The sequence below is a fragment of the Crinia signifera genome, chromosome 1 (genome assembly GCF_055691185.1).
Source record: "Crinia signifera chromosome 1, ASM5569118v1, whole genome shotgun sequence".
NCBI classification, from domain to species: domain Eukaryota; kingdom Metazoa; phylum Chordata; class Amphibia; order Anura; family Myobatrachidae; genus Crinia; species Crinia signifera.
In genome coordinates, this window is record NC_139217.1 from 129,030,765 (window position 1) to 129,054,191 (window position 23,427).

Below are 23,427 nucleotides of genomic sequence, written 5' to 3' on the forward strand. Positions count from 1 at the left end.
ATGCGTATGGCGGCCTTTAAGTTGCACTTCAAACTGTCCTCACTCTAATGGTGCCCACAAATGGTGCAATTCTCCGATGCGTTTTGAACTTTTTAATTCAAAACGCATCACGTGTAGTTCATATTGCATCATGTTGATTTTGGTTTGCGATGCACGCTCCCGCGTAGCTCAAATCGCAAGTCAAAAATGTATGTGCATCACATCTAGTTCAACTTGCACACTGTTGTAGCGTATCACATTTGTTTTGAACTAGATGCAATGCCATAATAAACTTATTCAGGCTGATTCCTGTGTGTTGCTCACATAATATACTTTGGAAGTGCATACACAGACATGTATGTAGTGCCTGTGGAATAATTTGAGAAGTGGCGCAGTCTGCCAGTGGGTATGGGTAAAAACCGGACCACGACAAAACCCCCGGACCAGGCATCAAACTCTGCATTTTGGAGCTTGTAGTGTCCGGTCCGGGCGGTGTCCTGTCTGGGGGGGAGGGGGGGGGCTGCCTGTGACACCTGTCACCAGGTAGAGGAGATGGGGTGGTGATAGCTATCACAGGGACCCCCCGGACAAGACACCCCCTGAACAGGACACCCCCTGGACCGGACCTTACAAACTCCGGACTACAGATTTTGATGTCCTGTCCGGCGGTCCGGAGTCTAGTCCGGGTCCGGTTTTTACATAGTCCCGTCTGCCAGTCGCTTCACCAACCACCACCCACTGGAAAACTCCTGATGATGGGTTATCCTCTGCAGGAAATATGCTTAGCAGCTACCTGTGTATTACACCTACTGTATTTGCCATACTCTGGGATCCTATTAGGCTCATACAGTGTGCAGTAGTGAGTAAAGTTTGCAGCAGCTGCTACCCACTATGATATAAATGGAGCATCAGGCACCATAGATTACCTTGCTGTGTCATAAGGTATACATTATTTAGTTTTGCAGTATGACAGACATGCCACCCGTGCTACTGTCCCTCCAGCCCAAGGGTTTTCCTATCCCCCACAGTGCAGGAAACAGAAAATAGCGCACACAGTGAGTGATGAATTCTGCACTTGTCCTTTTAAGAAGCTTTGATACATCTCTCCCTAAGCGTGACAGGCAGGTTCAGTCACTGAGACAGTGAAGCAAATATAAGAGAATAGCTCTTCCTGCTGCTCCCTCCCCTGTGCACACAGAACCAAGGGAAGGTCAAAAGTTGACTCTGTGCCCTGTCCTCTGCCTCTCTCCCTCCTTTGCAAGATCCGCTCCCTTTGCGCTGTAGCTCGAACTCTAGTCCTGGTTTTGCACCTGGTCCCTGGGGCCGCCTCACTCACGGCCTCTTGCTGCTGTTTACTGATCTCTTGTCCTGATATCACTCCGCTGGCATGAAGGAGGAGGAAGCACTGAGAAGAGAGGAGGAGTGCACTTGATCATTGTGATGGTGGCAGGAGGAGCAAAGGCAGCAGAAGCATTAGCAGCAAGCCCTGCTCTATCAGCTCCCTTCACCAGCCTCCACTGCTCTACTTTCTGCAACTGCTCTGGCTATTGAGCTGTGTGTTCTCTCCCCCCCATCCCTCCGCCTCCTCCTCTCTCCCTGAGGATTTATTACTTATGTAGAAATATATACTCATTGTATTGGTTCTTCTGTACAATCTCCTGTTTATTTTTTGCCCTCTTTTTATTTTTAATGTGCAAGAGATCCACAAAAAAGTACTTTTGGACGCTTTTGCTGCACACACAAGTAAACTTTTTTCCTCTGCTCTCTGGAAAGGGGAATCCAATAGGAGCCAGAGTGTGTATGTGTGTTAATGCTGTGACTGAGAGGAGGAGTGTGTGCATGTGTGAGTGTTGTGTATACCTAGGCATGTCTTCTAGTACACGACTGTGGTCAGAAAGAAGTGTGTAAGTGACAGTAGTGTGTAAGCACCCATTGCTTGGACCTCCCGCTCCTTCCTGGGGATTGCTCAGAAACATTGGATTATAGACAGAAGACGAGAGCTCATCTGCTGCTGCTGCTGCTTTCCTTCCGAACTCCTGATCTTCTTATGATATATTTATTTTTATATATTTTTTTCCCTTGCATTTTTTGTATGTGTGATCAGATGAGAGAGCCCCCTGCCTCTCCTCTCTGGGGGCTGTGCAAAGAGGTGATGCATTGACCTGGGTATACAACTCTGGACCACTGGGTGCTATCCATGCTGGGTCTGCGCCCCAACCTGGCTCCTGATCCTGTGTAACCACCACCCACTTGGAGGAGCCCCTACAAACAAAAAAAAGTAGAGGGGGCTGTAAGACACGGGGACAGTTTGGGGGCCACTACAAACTTATTTTCCAAAATAGTGTGCCCGGGGACTGACATGGGGGATTTCGCAGCCCCCGCTGCCTCCAGCAACGGCAGCAGTCTGTGCATCAGCAATGCCCTGGGCAGCAGCATCGCTGGGGCTGGCACCGGCATTGGGGTTGGTAGTCACAGTGGTAATAATACCCCTCCCAGCGCTGCTGCCCCCAATGCGCCGAACAATAGCAGCAGCAGCAGCGTGAGCATTCCAAAGCACAGCACGGTGGTGGAGCGGCTCCGGCAGAGGATAGAGGGCTGCAGGAGGCACCATGTCAGCTGTGAGAGCAGGTACCAGCAAGCGCAGGCAGAGCAACTGGAAATGGAGAGAAGGGACACGGTGAGTCTGTATCAGAGGACACTGGAGCAAAGGGCCAAGAAGTCAGGCACCAGCCAAGGGGGAGCAGCTTCTGCAGGATCTACCACCACTGCTGCTTCTGGTGGTGGTGCCGGAGTCAGCAAGCAGCAGCAGCACCACCACCATCCCCACCACCCCCAGCACAAGCAGCAGCATGAGGCAGCAGCAGAGGCACCGGCCAGCGGCACAGCTGAGCACAGGAACCACACTCTAATCATGGTAAGAGGGGGAGCTACTAGTGGGCACTATAGCTGCTGCTGCTGCTGGAGTCTCATTGCTTGGCATGAGGGGGGAAGTAGGTGGAGGGAGGGGGTTATCCCGTGTGTTTGCTGCTTTCAGAGCGGGGTTAGGGGTGGAGCTAACAGAAATGGGCAATGCCTCTAAAGTTTTGAACACTTTAATTCAGTAGGAAGTTGAGTAAAGGGCTGTAGAAGCTTACCTGTGCCATGGCAGCTGCTATTATTGCATTATCATTGCTTCCTTGTGTTAGCTGATGGGCATAAGAGTTTAGGGGATCTGGTGAAATGAGGAATGGCGATTAACTGATGCTGATTTATTATGTACATGTGCACGAATAATGAATATTACATTTACTGTATTGTTGGCTAGCTATGAATCTAGTATATTGCAATTTTAGGCTTTATGGAGGTTCTGGCAAGACTGTCTGTCTTATTGAGGTTACATGAGTGTATTCCGGTCCCTGATACGTTACTGATAATGTAGTTATTGACAGGAGGCAGCTTGAGTCGTGATCCCTCTGTGTTATCTCATAAGTGGCTTAGCCCCCTGAGTGCACCAGTGCCGTGCAGGCTGATCATGTAACAAAGGACAGCAACATTCCAAGTCCTGATTGTGTGGGGTATGTGCTGTCTGTCTCACATTAACCCCTACACCAGAGGTTCCCAATCTTTTTTGATTCAGGGCACCCTAGAGAACCAGAATTTTTTTCACGGCACCCCTAGGTCCAAAAAAAATGAATTAGATTGGGTTTATATGCGATTCTTAGTGGCAGTTATGTGGTAAAGGGCAGGATTTGCTTCTGTTTGTACACATTCTATGATTGCCAGCCACCAGCACTGGTCTTGCTCATAAATAATTAACCATTAATAATTTGAGTTGGTCCTGGACCACCAAGCCGCGGCACCCCTGCATGTGTCCCGAGGCACCCCAGGGAGCCACGGCACACAGTTTGGGAACCACTGCCCTACACAAATCCTGTGTTGGATTGGTGAATACATTACCAGTATGAGACCTGCACTCACTGACTGAGAGATCTGCCCAGGTTAACCCTCTCTGTGCTGTGTACTTCTGCATTTTCACTTTCCAAACCCAACTGTATAAGCCAGATAAGACATCTTGCCATGATACAGTATGCCTCTAACATAAGTGTCACCAGTTGGCAATGCTTGATGGGCATTTCTCTTAGTCATACATTTTTATGCCAGCATTGCCATACTGAGGTCTTTTGTGAATGAAAAGTTGATATGCATGTATAACTCAGAATACTGTGAAGTATCTACGTTTCCAGACCTTTGGGAGATTAGTACATCATAATGTGTTTCTAGAATTATATTTAAAAGCAGCAGAATTTATTATTATCAAATGTCTGGAAGAATAATATTGTCAATGTGCAGTAACTCAGCCTAAAGGGTTGCACTGTTAAAATGAGGACTTGTGGCAATGATAACTAATATTTACTGACAGTAATTTATATAGTGCAAATATGTAACAAAGCTCTTTACAGAGACTATTTCAGTCATTCACATGAGTCTGCTTCAGTGGAGCTTACAATCTATATTATGCATTGTAAGTGACATTTAGGATCGGTTACAAAGGTAACTAAATGGTCATTGGAGGATTCATTTGTAATGAATACATGTATTGTTTGAGGTGTATTTACATTTTTGTATTTATTGTTTCACAAATAAGACCAGCTTGCAGCATTGCCTATTTGTTTCCAGTCCATTTAAAAGGATGCATCATTACAAGCATTGTCTGAGGGGAGGAAAGCAGCGTGATAAATGTAGACAACTGGATTTTTGTGGTTAAATACAGTCATAAGCCAGGGAGGAGCACCAGGCTGGGGGTGGGGAACAAGTGTAAAGTGTACATCTTTTGCTTCAGTAATCAGGACACTGTCAGAGCTAAGGCTGCTCTCTTCTGAGTGGCAAAGTGTGTGTGTCTCTGTGTGTTGTGGGGGAGGGTTGTTTGCACAGTAGTGGCTATTTTCCCTCACTCCCTCCACCTTGACTCTGATGCTGTTAGACTGGTTAGATATCTTACAGGAAGCAACCCCCCTCCCTTTATTTGGTTTCTCCTGCATTAAGACAGAATCTTCCCTCACATAATGCTGTAAAAAGAGAAGATCATGTCTCCTCAATACCCCCAGAGAGAGGGGAGGGCAGAGTTTAATTCCTTTAAACACATATGCTTTATTTAGTGTTATGCAGAGAGCAGGTTATTTATATACCGTATATAGTATAGTATACAGTATAGTAAAGGAGACGCTGTGGTATGAAATATATAGATAGATGTAGATGTAAACATTGATGCATTGTTTTGTGTTTTTTTATGGGTATATTTGTTGCTTGCTATATTTGATACAGCAGTAATAGTAAATGTAAAATCACCCATGTTTTGCAGTAAATATTATTGCCTTTTTAAATATGGCAGAGAGAAGTTTTTAAATCCATAGCTTTATACATTTACCCATGAGTATGTATTTGGGGGGGTATTTATCAAAGCTTGGGGAGAGATACAATTGTGAGTAAGCTAATAATACCGCTTTTATACTGCAGTCTGAAAGGGCCACCCGGGTCGAGCAACCCATGAGTGCAGGGTTGAACACGGCTATGACCCGTGTCAGGTGCAGTGTGAAGGGGTAATGACCTGGGTTCCATTCATAGTATGGAGAAGGCAGTGATGTCAGCTCCATGCGCTGCCTCCTTCCCCGATGATGCCCTACCTCCATGTGATGTCACTGACCCGACAATAAGCCGGGTCGGACGTGGAGCTTTCGGACCGCAAATGCCAGGTCGCTCCTGGGATGGACCCGTTATGTCCAGCATTTGCGATCTGAAAGCAGTATCAGCTGCGCCTTACATTTTAAAGCCTGTTTTGGAAAAATTACAGGTAGGAGCTGATTGGTCCGTACTTTATTCCTCTCTATGCCTTGATAAATACTTGCATAAACCACACAGAAATAGTGTTTCATATGATAGCTATGATTATTCAAAATATATCAAAGTCATTATTTATCATAGCATGGACTGATTTCAGATTCTCGTTCTAATAAGGAAATATAGAATTTGATATTTTTTTTTCTCAATTAGAACACGGTTTGGTTGTATAGCAGCTGTTTTCGGTACGTCATGTGAAAGAGGGAAATCAATCTTTAGACTATCAGGTTCTGGAAATACAGTATGTGGCTTATACCAGGGGTTCCCAAACTTTTTGGAATCATGGCACCCCGAAGCATCAGAATTATTTTGTGGCACCCCTAGGCTACAGGTTTCTCATTGAGAAAGTCGGAAACAAATATTAAGTTAAATATATTGTGTTTATATCTCATCCTTAGGATCAGTAATGTGGTAATAGACAGTATTCACTTCTGTTTGTGCACAATTTGACTATAATGTTAGACATAAATAACTTGAATTGATCCTGGACCACCAACCCAGGGCACCCCTGCAAGTCCTCCAAGGCACCCCAGGGTGCCACGGCACACAGTTTGGGAACCCCTGGCTTATACACAAGTTCTGCATAATACTGCATGTAGTATGGATAGTGCTATGAAAAGGCCCCCATACATTAGGCCGACTTGTACTAAGGACAAGTCGGACCCAATTCTCCTCAGAGCCACCCGGCAGCTCTCCGGGAAGCTCACATACAATTTAGGACTTGATGTGCCATTTATCACATGTAAAAAAAGTTAACACTGGACAGCTTGTACAAAATAAGTGTGTAATGGATTTTTGTGTCACAATTAATGGATTAACAAAAGACATCATAGTTTATCTTAAAAAAATCTAACTGTAGAGAATTAACTCTGTGGTAAAAAGCCAGCAAAAAAGTTAAACATTTGCCCCAAAAAAGATTATTTCAATTTAGAATTGCACATTTTTGTATTGAAGTACTTGTGTTAAGCCGTAACCACAAGAATAGGAGTAAAACTTTAGGGTTCTGCGCCAGAGGTCGCTACAGAAATCAGTATGGAAGGACAATCCCAAAATCCTTCAAATTTGACAATAGTAGAAAGAGAGGATATACCAATTCCAAACAGCGCCCAAAAAAAGCCCAGGGTGAGTGGGTCTAGTACACAGTGCAATAGGGGAAATCAAAAAATACTTCCATATAAATGGTGTTCCACCTGCATCCAGTCAAATTCCTCTGATGGGTGAAATATTCCAGTACATGTAAACAGAAGAGGGCTTATAATAGTGAAGCCTGATTTATTAACATGTACACAAAAAAATCATAAAACACACAATACAATGCATATACAATCATAAAATCCAGACAAGTGGGGGACAAGGTACTAATTACCAAGAGGTGGATCAGAACTGGGTATTAATCAGTTCAAAAGCGTGTAGTCTAGATAATCACCAGTCCGGTCCCGGGTAACAGGGCTGGGGGTCAGACACTTCCTCTGGTGGTTCCTTACGTCCTCCTCCGTCTGGGGTGCTGCCAACAGTACTCCGCCAACGCGTTTCGACCCTTGAACCAGCGGGTCTTTCTCAAGGCTTTTACACAAGCCTTGAGAAAGACCCGCTGGTTCAAGGGTCGAAACGCCTTGGCGGAGTACTGTTGGCAGCACCCCAGACGGAGGAGGACGTAAGGAACCACCAGAGGAAGTGTCTGACCCCCAGCCCTGTTACCCGGGACCGGACTGGTGATTATCTAGACTACACGCTTTTGAACTGATTAATACTCAGTTCTGATCCACCTCTTGGTAATTAGTACCTTGTCCCCCACTTGTCTGGATTTTATGATTGTATATGCATTGTATTGTGTGTTTTATGATTTTTTTGTGTACATGTTAATAAATCAGGCTTCACTATTATAAGCCCTCTTCTGTTTACATGTACTGGAATATTTCACCCATCAGAGGAATTTGACTGGATGCAGGTGGAACACCATTTATATGGAAGTATTTTTTGATTTCCCCTATAGCACTGTGTACTAGACCCACTCACCCTGGGCTTTTTTTGGGCGCTGTTTGGAATTGGTATATCCTCTCTTTCTACTTGTGTTAAGCCGTGTACACACAGCTGCAATAGGGGCTGAAATAGCTGGGAATATGGTCGCTGGCGACCATATTGCCAGTGATGGCAATATTGTCGGGGCTCCCGTTTTCAGCCCCGGTCTAATCGCTGGTCGCAGGAGCTTGCTCCTTGCACCGCCGCCAGAGGTTCCCTTTCATCAGCGACCATCTCTGGTCGCTGATGAAAAGGAGACACTGAGCATTATATTGCTCAGCAATATATTGCTGAGCAATATATCTCCCCCGTGTGTACGCACCTTTAAGGTCAATACACACTGGGCGTTTTTGCCCAGTGTGTATGGATAACGATGATGGGGAAAATTGATGGAATAAAAAACGCTCAGCGTATATACACTTTTTGCCCATTTTAGCGATTTTCCCAAGGGGGGGGGGGGGGAACACACGACTTTTCATAGCAGGACGTCCACTCTGTCGCTCATCTGCTGGTAATACAGATGAGCGGCCGGCCAGCGATGATGCGGAAGCGCGTATCAGCGCTCACATCTCATCGATGAACCTGTAAACACTGGGTGGTTTAGAGTAGACGAGTAAACTGAGCTGCTTTCAGCTCAAAGCTGCCCAGTGTGTATGTTCCTTTAGTTGAGAATATATAAACCGAGTAACTAGATTTTCCCTTTGTAAAGAGAAGGGCCCTTTTGAGGGGATGTCTTAAAACAAAACTTTTAGTGTATTTGCTCAATGTTAATGATCCCCCTGTCATCTGTACATGCAGCTCAATCTGACCATATCTTCAGCGTCACTGAACAATGGGGCAGATGTATTAAGCCTTAACAAGAGATAAATCCAGTGGTGATAAGGAGAGATAAACGCCCAGCCAATCACCTGCTAACTGCCATGTTACAGGCTGTGTTTGAAAAAAGTCAGTAAGGAGCTGATTGGCTGGAAGTTTATCTCTCCTTATCACCCTTGCATTTATCTCTTGTTAAGGCTTAATACATCTGCCCCAATATCGTTAACCAGTATCGTTCAGTGTGTATGCACTATCTTGTTTGATCAGTAACACCCCCAATATAGTTAACTATATTATTACATTACATTGACAAGTCTTGAGTAAACCACAGCTACACAACAACAATGGTAATATATGAACTCGGGATCAGCGGGTTCCTGGGATATGGCCCTAAAATTGCTGGGATTTGAATTCCGGGATTGGAGTTTACAATCACAGGATTTCAGGATTAGACTGCCCCATACGCAGTCTACTGCTGGCCAGTGTCTGAGCACCAGCCTCTGTCCCTGGCTGTGCAGCATGACGTTATGCCAGTGGTCGCGCTGCACAGCCCGCTGGCCACACCGCCGCTCTAATGCTGGGTACACACCAGGACGACTAGGGCCCGATCCCCTCAATCTAGATCCAATTCCGACCAATTGGATGTAGATTGTGTGCTGATTGGGCCCTTTTCGGTCCTGGTGTGGACCGATACCGATCCGATGCGCGGTCCCGCTGGTCGGTCGGTCGTTATTGAGATCCTACCTGCTGCAGGTAGGATCTCAATGACGACCATACAGCCGGGTGCGGGTCGCCATCGGATCGGACCCGCTCACGGTGCACATCGTGAGAGGGTCGTGCCCCCCCGCGTCACCGTGAGCGGGTCGGACGAGACACTGACGACCCGCTCACGATGTGCATCGTGAGCGGGTCGCCCTGGTGTGTACCCTACATTAGCCTCACTGACTCATGGCTTTACCTACTTCCAGCTGCACTACGCTGGCCTCACCGACTCCTGGCCTCACCAACCCCCAGCCACACCACCTTCTGGCTGCAACGGCGTACTGCTCCCCAGGCGGGAGTAGGGAGGCGAATCCCGGGAATTGAAAAAATGCCCAAGGTTTGGCATGCCTACTCTGTTCTAGCAACGGGAACTATACCACCAGTGCTATTGCTTCCAAGCCTTTGTGTCCAGTGATCATTCTTTCAGTTTGAATTTGAATTATGAGCACAAGTGGAGTGGTCTGATGAGTTATCAGATGCATAAGGGGGTATACAATCAGCTGCGATAACCCATTTTCATACAAACAAAAATGCTTCTTTTTTTGCAATTCTCCATAGTGTTTATTATTGCAAATTTCTCTTCACTTACGCTGAACAGGTGATAAATTAGGGAAAATCTCTATTTTTGACTAAAAATGTTGGTGCTTATTTTAGGACCCCTTGGTCACTCCCCATAATTAGACACTTTGAATTGTTTACTTATTTTAATTAGCTAATAATGAGAGCTGCAGCATGGCCCTTTTAACGTGGACCTCCCTCATCCTTAAAGATGCTTGGGAGCACAAACGATGAGATAGTAAAATAATTTCCCTCAAATAGGGCCTACTTGGGCAATATCTTTTACTATCTTGTCTAGTGTGTATGGGGCTTAGGATGATAAAATGTCAAAGTGTCTGCAGGCTCTTTGTTATATGGGTAACGTGACTGGGTGGCATGGCATACTGTAGTTGTTTTTCCCCCATAGCATAAATTCACAAAACTGCTTTTGCATTTAATGAACCTAGGTTTAATTTGTTGCTCAAGAAAGGATGTAGCTAGCCGTCTAATCTCTGACGTATAGCTACATCTTGATTAAACAACTATGAAAAATTATCTGTTTACACACTGGCACATAATCTGACAATAATGTACCCCTAGGAGATACCATAATGCTGTTTTGTTTTGGACATGCAATATTAATATGATCTATCAGAGGTGTACACAGTAGTGAAGTAAATGGGCTCTGGGCAATATGTGAACTATGCACCCACAATGCTCATCTTTGTTTCAAACACCCATCGGAAATTTTTTCCATATCTATTAATTCACACACCAAATATTATAAGTAATTTCAATAAGCACAAAGGGCCAAGGGCCCCATTTATCATTGATCACATTTAACATGCGATCTGGGCGGAATATTACCGCCCAGGATCGCATTGTAAAATGCGTTCATTTCGCCCGAATGTATCACCTGCTGTGCGCAGGGACAGGGCTCCGAAAGCCCGTCCCAGCGATGCGTGGATCCGGAAGCCGAGGCGTCTGCGCATGCGTGGTTACGCGCTGACACCCCCCCCCCCCATCTCCCCCCGCGAATGCCCAAGGGTGCGAAGCCGGGCTGCCCGAAACCTATGGGGGATGCGGCCGGCGGCGCTGCAGGGGGGATTGCAACAGGGATCGGAGATTCCTGCTGTGGTCCCCTATGATACATTAGGTGGATACTTAATATTTGCGGTTAACCCCCGAAAAACGGGTGTTTTGGGGGATTTAGCCGCAAATATTAGTTGATAAATGCGGCCCTGTATAACATAAAAGGGAGGAAACTGGCCCAAAATCTGAGAAATGAGTCAGCCCAATCCTACAGCCCACAAACCTGCCCAACTAGGCAAATGATACAGTAAACAAAAATAGAGGAATACCCAGACTCAATAATACCCCATTCACACCATAAATGTCGGGGTCGCTCCTGGGATTAGGACACGTGTCCATTCCATGAGCAACCCAGGCATTTGTGGTCTGCAAGGCGGGGTGGTGTGACGGCGTGTTGTCGAGGGCCGGGGAGGAGGCTGTGCTGACAGGCCTGCCTCTGCCATACTTTGAACGGGACCTGGGTTGCTTGACTCAGTTACCCCTTCACACCACACCATGTCCCAGGAAGATCCTGGGAGCAACATTGGTAGCCGAGGCATTGTTACCGGGATTTTGGCCGGGGTCCCATTCACACCAGCACTACACCTGGGTTGTTCCTGAGGCCAACCCGGGAAAGAAGGCTGGTGTGATTGGGGTATTATATACAGTATGCATAATGAACAGTCCATAAATAAGGAATTCTGGAGGTTTCCGAAGATATCTATGGAGAATCACCCTTTTGTTTACATTCTCCAAAATAAGGACAGGAACATGTAAAATGAAACAATGTTTTGTAAATATTTGAGAAAAATTTGTAACATGCACGTGTTCAAGAAATGAAAATGTGGGCAAATTACAATTGGGTAAATGTATGAAGATTCGGTATGTGAGAAAACGGTAACTTCACACATTAAGTGTGGCAGTCACAGTTTCTCTGCATGTATCGTGGCATGTTTTTGCAGTAAATGCTGGGTACATATAGAACCATTCCAGTGCCACTGTTATGCAGATGGAGGTGATGTGCCCAAACCATGTGTTCCTCTGACTGATTCATTTTTTACCTTTAACAATATCGCCAGATCTGACTGGCTTTAGTCCACACCTCTGCCTGGACTGTTTCACACGGCGACCATATTGTGGACAATAAAGTTTGATTTAATCTAAGAATTTGATAGAAACAGGGCCACTGGGATAAGGAGACTCATCGGGACATGTGCAGTTCCGAAAAGGACTACCGATAGTGCACGAGCACACATCACCAAGCAGCTGATCACACAAATGCATTCTGATATGTGGACCTACTGTCCCGTGATCCGGTGGGAAAGTGGGTCCACACACATAATGGAAGGGCCCAGATGCACTAGGCTTCAAAAAATTATAAAATGGACAGTGATAAACAGCCAGCCAATCAGCTCCTACCTGTCATATCACAGACTGTGTTTTAAAAATGTCAGGCAGGAGCTGATTGGTTGATTGTTTATCACTCTCCATTTTATCACTTTTTTAAGCCTATTGCATCTGGCCCACAGGATGAACAATTATACACCTAGCCCCTCAGCCCTTACATGGCAAAACCATGCCATGTAAATGACAGTCCCCTTTTAAAAAAAAACTCAAAGTTTGGACGGCACCCCGCACGGCCACTGGACTCCCACCGCATTACATCCAGCCCATAGTGCGTACACTCTATACAATGTAAACAATTTATCAGTATAAATCACCTGATAACAATAAATTTCCGTAATATCACATAGTATGTGCCCAGCTTTACACTCCAGGAATATGATGTTTACTATTGTGCAATGGGTCTATGCAAACCAATGGGGGAGATGAACTAAACCTTGGAGAGTACTAAAGTGGAGTGAGATAAAAGATAAAGCTAATGTATTGTATGTCTCTGTAAATATGAATGGGTAATGATGATGTTGTCATTATAATGTTCATTAAGAAAACCAGTGCATTTTAATACACCTGCTTTATATTGCCATGGATTTCATTTAACTTGGATTTTAATGACCTATTTAAAAAGCAGTCGGGATTTCCATGGTTACAGAATATCTCATTGACTTGTAATATCCTTATAATTTAAAATCGAGTAAATGAATTATCTATTAACAATTATTTGTATAGTGAGGCAGCAAGGAGAGTGTAATGGTTAGCATTACTGCCTCACAGCACTGGGGTCATGGGTTCCTATACTGTATGCCTTAGCTGTGCAGAGTTTGTACATCCTCCCAGTGCTTATGCGCGTTTCCTCCAACAATCCAAAAATATACTAGTGGGTTAATTGGCTCCTAACAAAAATTAACCCTAGAATGTGTGTGCCTGTTGTAGGGAATATAGATTGTATGCTCCACTGGGGCAGGGACTGATGTGAATAATCTCTGTAAAGCTATGCGGAATATGGGGGTAATTGACACCCGATCGCATGGCTACAAATGCGCATGGTGGACGATTAGTGATACACTGCACATGCGTACGGTCATGCTACGTTTTCTATTCATGAACTGTTCACAAAGTGATTGACAGGAAGTTAGAGTCTTGTGGTGGGAACCGGCCGTTTAGTGGAGTGTTAAGGAACATGCTGGGAGTGTCCAGGTAAATGCTAGACATGTTTGAGTGTTTTAGTGGAAGGTGTGTGACGTCAAGTCCAGGTCAGATATGTCTTTTTACATTCCACCAGCGGATAAGTCTCTGGCTACTCTAAACTTGCAATGACTTGTGCCATGTGTAAAAATCAGTCGATGGTGGGGCTGTTATCATGCTGTGCAAAATAATGTAATTCCCTCCCCCCACATATTGTGGTATGCTACAGAGGCATCACCGGAGTCAAGCATGTCCAAAAAGGGGGCGTTGCCTAAACTAAAGGCTGCGTGACCTCACTGGGAATCCTGATTACATCACTCCTGGGGCAGCCAAGCATTCCCGGAGATGCTGGGCTACACCCAGAGGCTAGCATCTGCAGCACCCGGCACCTGGCATTGCAGAGAAGCCAACATTTTGGTGTCACGCCCTCTGAGGGTGAGACCTGAGTCTGGATCCAGAGGGTTCCGATGCCACTAATATGCAGTCCTATAGTACCTTTTTACATTTTGAGAATCGCTTTTGACACAATGTATCACCATTGGAGCAGTTGGGATTTGTACTACATACAGTTTACTATATTTGCATTAAATGATTGACAGTTCAGCCAGATCAGTTTGCCTTATCAAACCAAAGACTTTTTGCACTCATCCAAGAATTCTAGGCAGAGATCTCACCATTTTACCATCGCTAAAGTAAATCTGTAATTGCTTTGGACAGATAGAATCCTCCAGCTGTTTTTTTTTTTTAATCTTTGTGTCAGCTGCATGTTCATACCAGGACAGTTGCTTAGGTTGAGAATTCTTAGAAGGAAGCACTTGTGGAGACAGTATCAGAATTTGCAGATCATAGGAAAATAGAGGCACATAACATTTCATATATCTGTCTGCTGTGGTTTTGCTAGGTAGTATTGTATGTCCACTTTATTTGCTGTATTAACATGGGTTGTGCGATGACATATGCGTGTGCACCGACAATGGTGCACAGGAAGTCTTCCAGGTTTGGGCTGTAGGAGACTGTTGCTTTAAACCTAACTAAAGGTGCGTACACACGGGGGAGATATATTGCTCAATCTCTCCTTTTCATCAGCGACCAGAGATGGTCACTGATGAAAAGGAACCTCTACCGGGGGAGCCGCAGAGGTAATCAGCTGGTCGCAGGAGCAAGCTCCTGCGACCAGCGATTAGAATGGGGATGAAACCGGGAGCGCGCACCTGGCAAATTATCGTCGGGGCACACTTCCATCACTGGCAATATGGTCGCCAGCGACCATATTTCCAGCGATTATAGCCCATATCGCTGCCGTGTGTACACGGCTTTACTGCATATACTGTAGTTGTCATTTGCTTTGTGTTGCACTAATTAATAGAGATATAATGCTTTGCAGGTGATTCAGTTAGTTGCAACATTCCATTGGAAGTTTACATTGTGAAACTACACAGTGGTAATCTTATTTGTATTTGCTCAAGGCCCATAGAAGTGCAAGCAGAAGACAAGCTAGGTGCATAGCCACATATTAGGGCCTCATGCCTAAATTAATCTGCACTTATGTGTCAAGTAGTTTCTCTTTTGATATATAGTATAACAGGGTGGACGAGCTCTTATACTGTACGATCCACTACCAGTCAGTGAAATGTTGGAGCTGTCCTTTTTCTGGTGCCAAGGAAGATGTTCCTCAGATACAAATATCTCCAAGGGGTTTCACCAAAGTGCTGGCCGGTGTTGCACTGCAATAATATGTGCAGCATCCAGCTCCTGTCACGTCATGCCACTGCAGACAAGGCAGCCTCTGGAGGCAGCCAGCATCTCCTGGACCCAGCTCCCTCCTTCAGTTTCTCCATCCCATGAAGCCCACCCTTTGTCTCCGCGCCCCCGCAGAGCCACACCCCCTTTTCAGGCGGAGGCACCTCCATCCCACGAACCCGCCATGCCGGGTGTGCACAGAGTTAGTAACGCTACTGGGCGTCTCCCACACTTTGCTGGAAATTGAATTCTCCAATATATCTAATCTGTGATGGATTCACTCTGGAATTTATATCCTCAGATTTTAGTCAGCTGCTGCATTGGCAGGAGTAACCATTAATAAGGAGCATGTGTATGATCAACGCAAGAGAAAATTTATGTAAAACTACATTGTCTTACATTGTATATACAGTAACACTAAATGAGGTAGTCACTGGAGGGTCCACAAACATTTACTTATTCAGCAAGTATCAGAAAGACTAGTCAATGTTTCCTTTAATAGGTGATACACCAGTTTAAAAGGACTAAAATAATAATATTTTACATTCTAATTAATTGAACAAAAAGCTACACCATGACAATGTCCTATGTGTAATTTATTTGTAAGACATATAGCAGGTGATTCTGCTTGATGCACTTCCATGCGAATTTGCATGGGAGGCGATCTCCTCTGCGCATTTCTGCGCACCTGCATGTGCTGTGTCCGAGCGGCCACAAAACAGTGCGGGCAAGGGGGGCAGCGGGCGGGGGGATGCGCCCATTGGAAGGCCTGGTATTTCATGGGCATTCCCATGAAAACAGTGGGCGTTCTCATGCTATTGCCCCAAAGACGGGGTGCCACCGGATGTCAGCTGCCCGCCCTGTCCTCGCACAGGACACACACAAAGCTAAGACACCTGAGAGTGTCTTCGTTTTGCGTGTTCGCTAAAATCATTCCATGGTTGGCGACCGTCGAATGATGTGGGTCTTGCCCTCTAGGCTGCAAATGGATGTTCATGCTGTCGTGCGGTCAAATTTGCTCTGTGAAGGGGGGCGGGCTTAAAAAGACATGCAGGGATGCGAACTTTGCAGCGCTGCGCGTCAAACAGAATGAGGTCCATAATGCAGATAACGCGTAAAAAAAACCAAAAAAAAAGTGAAACAATCGGTTCTATTATAGGGGTCCCGCACTGACCATTTTGGTTAGGAATTATGTACCCTAGGCATTGCTATTTACACATGTGTATCAGGAAATGGACTGTAGACAGCAAAATGATGCAATTACAGAACAAATGGTTACACTCCACCAAAGTTTACACAACAGAAATAGTTCCTAGTACTTTAACCTTGTACTAACATTATTTTTAGAAAGTGGTTGCATTCTTGTGTTTAATTTGATGGTATATTAAATAGTAATGCATTATTTATTCATGTTAAATGTTCATGGTTCTGAATTCTTGACATATAAATGCACAGTGCACATTGTGCATAAATTGCCAGGGACACCCAAGATTTATGAAGCAGTACCTGCTGGGATACATTGTGGTTTCTAGATAACACTGTGAATAATTGATGAAAGCAGCTGTAGCTAGCTGCATATAATGTCTGTGCTCCTTCTGGCCACCTTCGCTAGGTGGAGTATAAAAGGTGTATCTCATATATATACAAATGTGTTCATAATTCTGAACCTTACGCTCATTTAAAAAGTTCACAGCCACATAGACAGTTTGGGACAAATGTAATGGGGCCAACACAGCTAGCAATTTAGGGGCATTTTCTAAACGATCTGGTCAGATCGCTTAGAAAATGCCCCTACATCATACTTGCCTCCCTGACCCTCTCCATGAGGGAGAAAATGCTCTGTTCCTGGACTTCCCTGGTAATGTATGATTGCCATCACCTGTGGTGAGTTAGTTAATTGATAAGAAAGGTGTCTCACCACAGGTGATGGCAATCATACATTACCAGGGAAGTCCAGGAACAGAGCATTGTCTCCCTCATGGAGAGGGTCAGGGAGGCAAGTATGATGTTGGGGCATTTTCTAAGCGATCTGACCAGATCGTTTAAAAAATGCCCCTAAATTGCTAGCTGTGTTGCATTCACATGGGCACTTGTAAACAGCACAACTTTCCAGATAAGGAAATAGAGCGTCAGGAGGTCATGTCCTGCACATCATTTTCAGTCAGAAGCACAGGTTTCTTGTTCCACAGGACGCAAAAATGTTTTGGTAATATCTGTGGAGCAGTGGACCATGCTAGAAGCATTTACTCTATACATAATTATTAACATTTATTAAAATAATTTGTTCATGCAATACACTATGCTTCATCTACAGAAATATCAGGAGGTGTTTTATATATATATATATATATATATATATATATATATATATATATATATATGCAAATATTTTAGTGTGAGTATTTCTTGAATGAAGCAATGCCACTTTAATAGCAATAAACCCCAATCTAATGTTTCCTCATTGTAGACGGCTGACATCTGCTTCCCATTTCATTTTACAGCTTTCCGTATTAACCCTGGTGCCCCCTATCTTCTACATGTTAGAAAGTGAAATGAATGTTGTTTGTTGCTCCTTTCATGGTTAAAAAGTGGTTAGCATTGTGTTTAAAGATTCGGATATAGCTTTCAAACAACTAAAAGGGAAACTAAAGCTGGGTACACACTACACAGTATGTGCCCCAGCGAGATAGAGTTTGACATACACGCTTGCCGATGCCAGCAGAGACTAAAAAGGGGGCCATGCTGCATTCCCTCACTTGCGATGTCCTCCATTCATCCTGTATATAAAGGTGACGGAGAATGTTGCTGATGACGTACAGGAGCAGGCATCATCAGCAACATAGTGGGTACACACAGGATGATTTCAACATTTTATTATTCCAACCCGTCAGAATCTGCAATTCTTTACAGCAGGGGATCCCAATCTTTTTTGAATCAAGGCACCCCTACAGTATCAGAATTTTCTCACGGCACCCCTAGGTCAAAGGAATAGAAGCAGAATAAATATAACATAGACATATAACAAATTAGTTGGGTTCATATGCGAACCTTCTGGTCAGTTATGTGGTAAAGGGCATGATTTGCTTCTGTTTGTACACAGTTTATGATTGGCAGCCACCAGCACTGGTTTTGCCCATAAAAAATTAACCATAAATAATTTGAATTGGTCCTGGACCACCAACCTGGGGCACCCCAGGGAGCCACGGCACACAGTTTGGGAACCACTGCTTTACAGGAAAAGCCATGTCTGCTTAGAATTGTCAATTGCTAAATATCCAAATCCTTAAGAAAAAGTAAAAAAAATTAAATGGTGCTTCAGCCAATCAGCTACTTACTGTCATTTTCCAAAGACATGACAGCTAGGAGCTGATTTATTGGATCTCCAATTATCAAATGCAACAAATTGCCCATAAATGTAACTAGTTATGAGTGCAGCTTTGTATATTTTTTACTTGAAGGGTCCTCCCTACCCTTTCTCTTACATATTCCCCGCTTTACGTCAAAGTCATATAATCTTGTTTTGTTTTACGTGTAATTTTATTATATGGACTGTTGTGCCGTCTGGTGTTTCAGAATTGTGTGGCTTCTTACAAATAAGAGGGGTACCATACAAATGTTGGTTTTTTATCGTGCGTGTCCCACCCAAACAGGCGAGGATTGACCTCTTGTAGCAACTAATCCCGCCTAAAGTATTGGTGGGTGACAACAGCTGACTAAACAAGCTAAAATGTGTCCCCCGTGTCTAATCGTGCTTGAATCGAGCAACAATTGGATTGGCAACTAGTGGCAGCTGTGGGGAAAAACAATTCAGTTCCCCCTTAATACTCACATTTAGAGACTATCAAATGATTTAATGAATTTGACATTGTATTTTATAAACTCTTCTACAAGTCTAATATTTACTATATAACTAAAATGCTCCATACAGACTGACAGCTGGCCGTGCTCTATGTGTAAATCTAAAAGATAAATGGATAATGAACATTGGGGGTAATTCAGACCTGTATTCGGAGCCTAGCCAGCAGGTTCACGCCGCACTGACAGACGCACAACCCCCACCACCTGAATCCCCTCGCCGTGCTGTGAGCGGATGAGTACGGCTTCATGTCGGATGTCTGTTTGCCAGCGCCTGGACAAAGAAAAATCATCATGACTTTTCCTCTGCATACAGCCAAAGGGTAGCCTCAAGCAGGCAGGGGAACGCCCATGGAACATTGGGTGTCCACCCCGAAACACCCCCTGCCAGTCACTCGTGCAGCGAGTGCCCTGGTGATTGAAAATGTCACCAAAGGCGCTCACAGCAGGGGATTGTACATGCACATTTGTGTCTATGCGTAGTCACCCACCATTGGGGACGGGACTGAATTCGGACCTGTGCGAATTGGGACCATACCGTGATTTCTAATTTGAGCCTATTGTAGAGCTATAATATCACTACTTTGTGCATAAGGCTTATTTACTAACAATTCAATTTGATTCACATTTTGCTACACAGTCAGTGGATTCCATTGTCAGTCCCATTGCAATGCAATAAAAAGTCTTATTACTTACTAACAATGCATCTAGATGTACATTTGCACGGTAGCATGTTCATTTGTTAGTAATTTCGTTTGTTTTTTTAGTGCTCTTCTAATTTGATATTGAAAACAATTGTCTGATTTTATTGGGAAGGTTTAATGCCAATTTTGCAGTAATGTTAATAAATGGGCCGAGTGTCTTGTAACCACAACCCTCCAGTACTGGTGTTGGATGGAAATGTTTGCGATGAAGGCAATTGAAAATAAATAAAATATTCCTTTTTAACAAAGAAGCAATGGAAAATCAAGGTAAACTAAGGTGCCATACACATTGGGCAACTTTTGCTTATTTCTAAGCGATCTGTCTAGATTGCTTAGAAATTAAGGACCCATTGCGTCCTATATATCGATGGCAATGCACAGCCTCCAGCATCACCATCACCGTTCAGATTTATGCACTAAATATCTAGTCCCTTTACCAGGGCTAGATCATTAAGTACACAATTGCCCGTGCGGATGCGGCTTAAGGATGAACAATATTTTTTACTTACATCTATGAAAATGTTAATATTAATTTACAGCATAATTGTCCTGAAACATATGCCCATATGTCCAAACACACTAGTCGACGGGGGCCGCGGCTGATATAGTTATACATAGTGGCCGATATTGTGCGTCCACACTAAATGATATCGACCGCCGATATCGTTTGGTGACGTCACCAGGGCCCGCTAAACTTTCAGGACATTTGACTATATTGCCAAATTGACCTGCATGTTTGGTAGATATCAATTATCCTTAATGAGAATGCATCGTTAATGTTATACAGTGTATATGCTAGATCATTGTGTTTCATATGTCATCTTTAGAATCCGTTTATGTGGTGAGAGACAATATTTACTTCTGTTTGTCCACATATTGTAATATGGGAAGCCCCATGCACTAGTTTTGCCTAATATACTGACCAATTTGCATTTGAATTACTCCTGGACCAACAACTCAAGGCACCCCTGCAAGTATCCCAAGGCACCCCTGCAAGTATCCCAAGGCACCCCTGCAAGTATCCCAAGGCACTCCAGAGTGCCACAGCACACAGTTTGGGAACCACAGCGCTGGACAATATTGTGACAGATATCGTTCAGAAATCACTATCTGAACAATATCTTTCTCTTTATCTTTATCTAGTGTGTATGGGGCTCTAAATATGCTCTTCTAGGTTGACAGCATACACTGACTATGCTGAGAATGCATATAAAGGCATACATATTCAGCACTGCAAAAGAGCATACATCCCTTTTTTGGGGACGTTCCCAGGGCCCGCAGTGTCCCGCGGCGTGAGGTTGGGGCATTTGGGAGTCTCACTTGCCTGACTCCTGAGCAGAGCAGCAGTGAATAGACGGGACTCAAAAGTTGGGAGGTATGGGCATATATATTAAGGCAGGACTATCATAATATGCCCATCATATGATGTAGCTCCTGGATCCTGTGGCCTATAGCTCAGCACTGCATGTATCCTGTGGCCTATAGCTCAGCACTGAATGTATCACAATCATGCTCCAGATTTTTTGTGGTTTTAAATCCCTTTTTCATGTAAAATCTGACATAGGTTAAGTAGGAAGAGCAGTTCTCTGCACAAATGGCTGGTCACATGTCTATGCAGAGAGGAAATGAACTGTGAATGTTTTGAAATTAATATAATATCACTGTATTACTACAGGAAACAGTGCAGATTGGCCTGTTATTCTTATTAGGAAAAGTAGCAAAATAACAAAAGCAGAAGTCTCCTGAGCTATCTGAAAGGCAAAACAGGAAGAGTGCTGTTGTAAATGCCTAGATGGTTTGATCAGATGCATCCTAGTGTAGTGTTTGGTCACAGAGCATGTTACTGTGGTTGTAGCTGTATCTAGGGAGGCCAACCCAGGGATTTTGGCCTAAAATCATCAGGATTTGAATCCCAGGATTGAAGCTTCCAATCTCGGGATTTGAATCCCGGGATTGAAGCTTCCAATCCCGGGATTCGGGGATTAGTACCCCCATGCCTAAATTAACTTTTTGTTTAAAGCCGGGCAGCGCTGAGCACTTTAGAATATGGCTCAGACGCTGCCGGCTGACTGCTACTTACCCCCGGTGCCTCTGTGTCAGAGTCGGGGGACAGTGCGCTGTACTGACAGGCATGGCGGCGCCCAGCCAGGCGGCACAACGTGACCCCTGACATTATGTCATGCTGCGCAGCCTGGCCGCCGCTATGCCTGTTAGCACAGCACGCTGTCACATAACCAGACAGCTGCCCGCTATGCCGCCCCCAGCCGCCTGCCCTCCGGCCGGAGATAGGCAACAGCAGGAAGTGAAAGGGCAGGTTAGGTCAGGGGGGTTGGGGATGATTGGCGGGGGGTAGGTTTAGAAATCCTTTGGGGGAGGGGACTTTTTTTTTATTAGGAAGGTCAATCCCGGGAATCCCGGGATTGAGCATTTTTCAATCCCGAATCCCGGGATGGAAAAATATATAATATATATATATATATATATATATATATATATATATATAGAATGGTCTTGAGCATTAGTGTATTAGTATTTATGCACCAAACCGGATCATGTTCAGCCCAACACCTTAACACCCTATGACTGTGACTTGATGCATGGACAGCTAGTAAGAGCAGAATTTGAGTCATGTAAATCACAGCCAATTTTGGAAAGGTGGCCAAGGCTCCCTGCACCCTTCCCCTGGCCACCCACTACAGAGTACATGTGTGTGGTCTGAGGGGCTCCCTATGACACGATTTGTGTAGAGTTTCACCATCATAGCCCCGCCCCCTGCTATACAGTGCCTGCCTGCATAGTGGGGGCGGAACCTTGATAATGCAATTGTGATGTCACGCACCGGTGTTACTCACTGCAGTAGTTGCTCATTCTTCTGTTCTTTGTTATTTTTACTGAACCATTTAAATCAATAAGGATTATTTCTAATTAGAGCATAAAAAACTCACAGCTGGCTGGCTTTGCATTAGTACTAATCAAGCTGGTTCTAACATTGCACATGTTTCTACAAGTATTAACTTGAGTGACGCAGCGACAATGTACAATAGTGTTTCATGTCACCATCATACTTTGTTCTTTACAATTGAAGACAGTGATAGAAATAACTGTGTAAAACCCGGCAGACATGGAGGTAGAACGACCCTACTGCAAGCTTACAATCTATAGATGAGACCACAGGTTTTAAATAAACATTCATTCAAACAGCTACAACTAGTGTATAGTGTACTTTCTGTTTATTTGCTGTGATAATTATATATGATAATATAATGCAATTTTGTAATTTGTTGACCCTGCCAGTGTCTATAGTACAGATGTGTAGGTTTTACGAGAATGGTGGAGAGCTCCTAGAATTCTGCTGCCTTATACCCCTTTTACACCAAAAATCCCAGATCCGACCCGGCATTTGGAAGAAGGATCCAAGCCGGGTCGGATCCGGGATTTACTCCATTTACACTGCGGTGCCAACTCACAGTGTAGACGGAGGTGG

The 23,427-nt window shown here is 44.4% G+C and overlaps 1 protein-coding gene across 1 annotated transcript in view; it reads left to right on the top strand.

Moving 5' to 3' along the window:
* The first annotated feature begins 1,422 nt into the window (after positions 1 to 1,422).
* The window catches only part of MAML3 (mastermind like transcriptional coactivator 3), a 318,874-nt gene continuing 296,869 nt past the window's right edge, over positions 1,423 to 23,427 (top strand). The window contains exon 1 of the mRNA XM_083173445.1: positions 1,423 to 2,893. Within this exon, the coding sequence (XP_083029571.1) occupies positions 2,339 to 2,893 (555 nt within the window). The 5' untranslated portion in view covers positions 1,423 to 2,338. The remainder of the gene's footprint in view (positions 2,894 to 23,427) is intronic.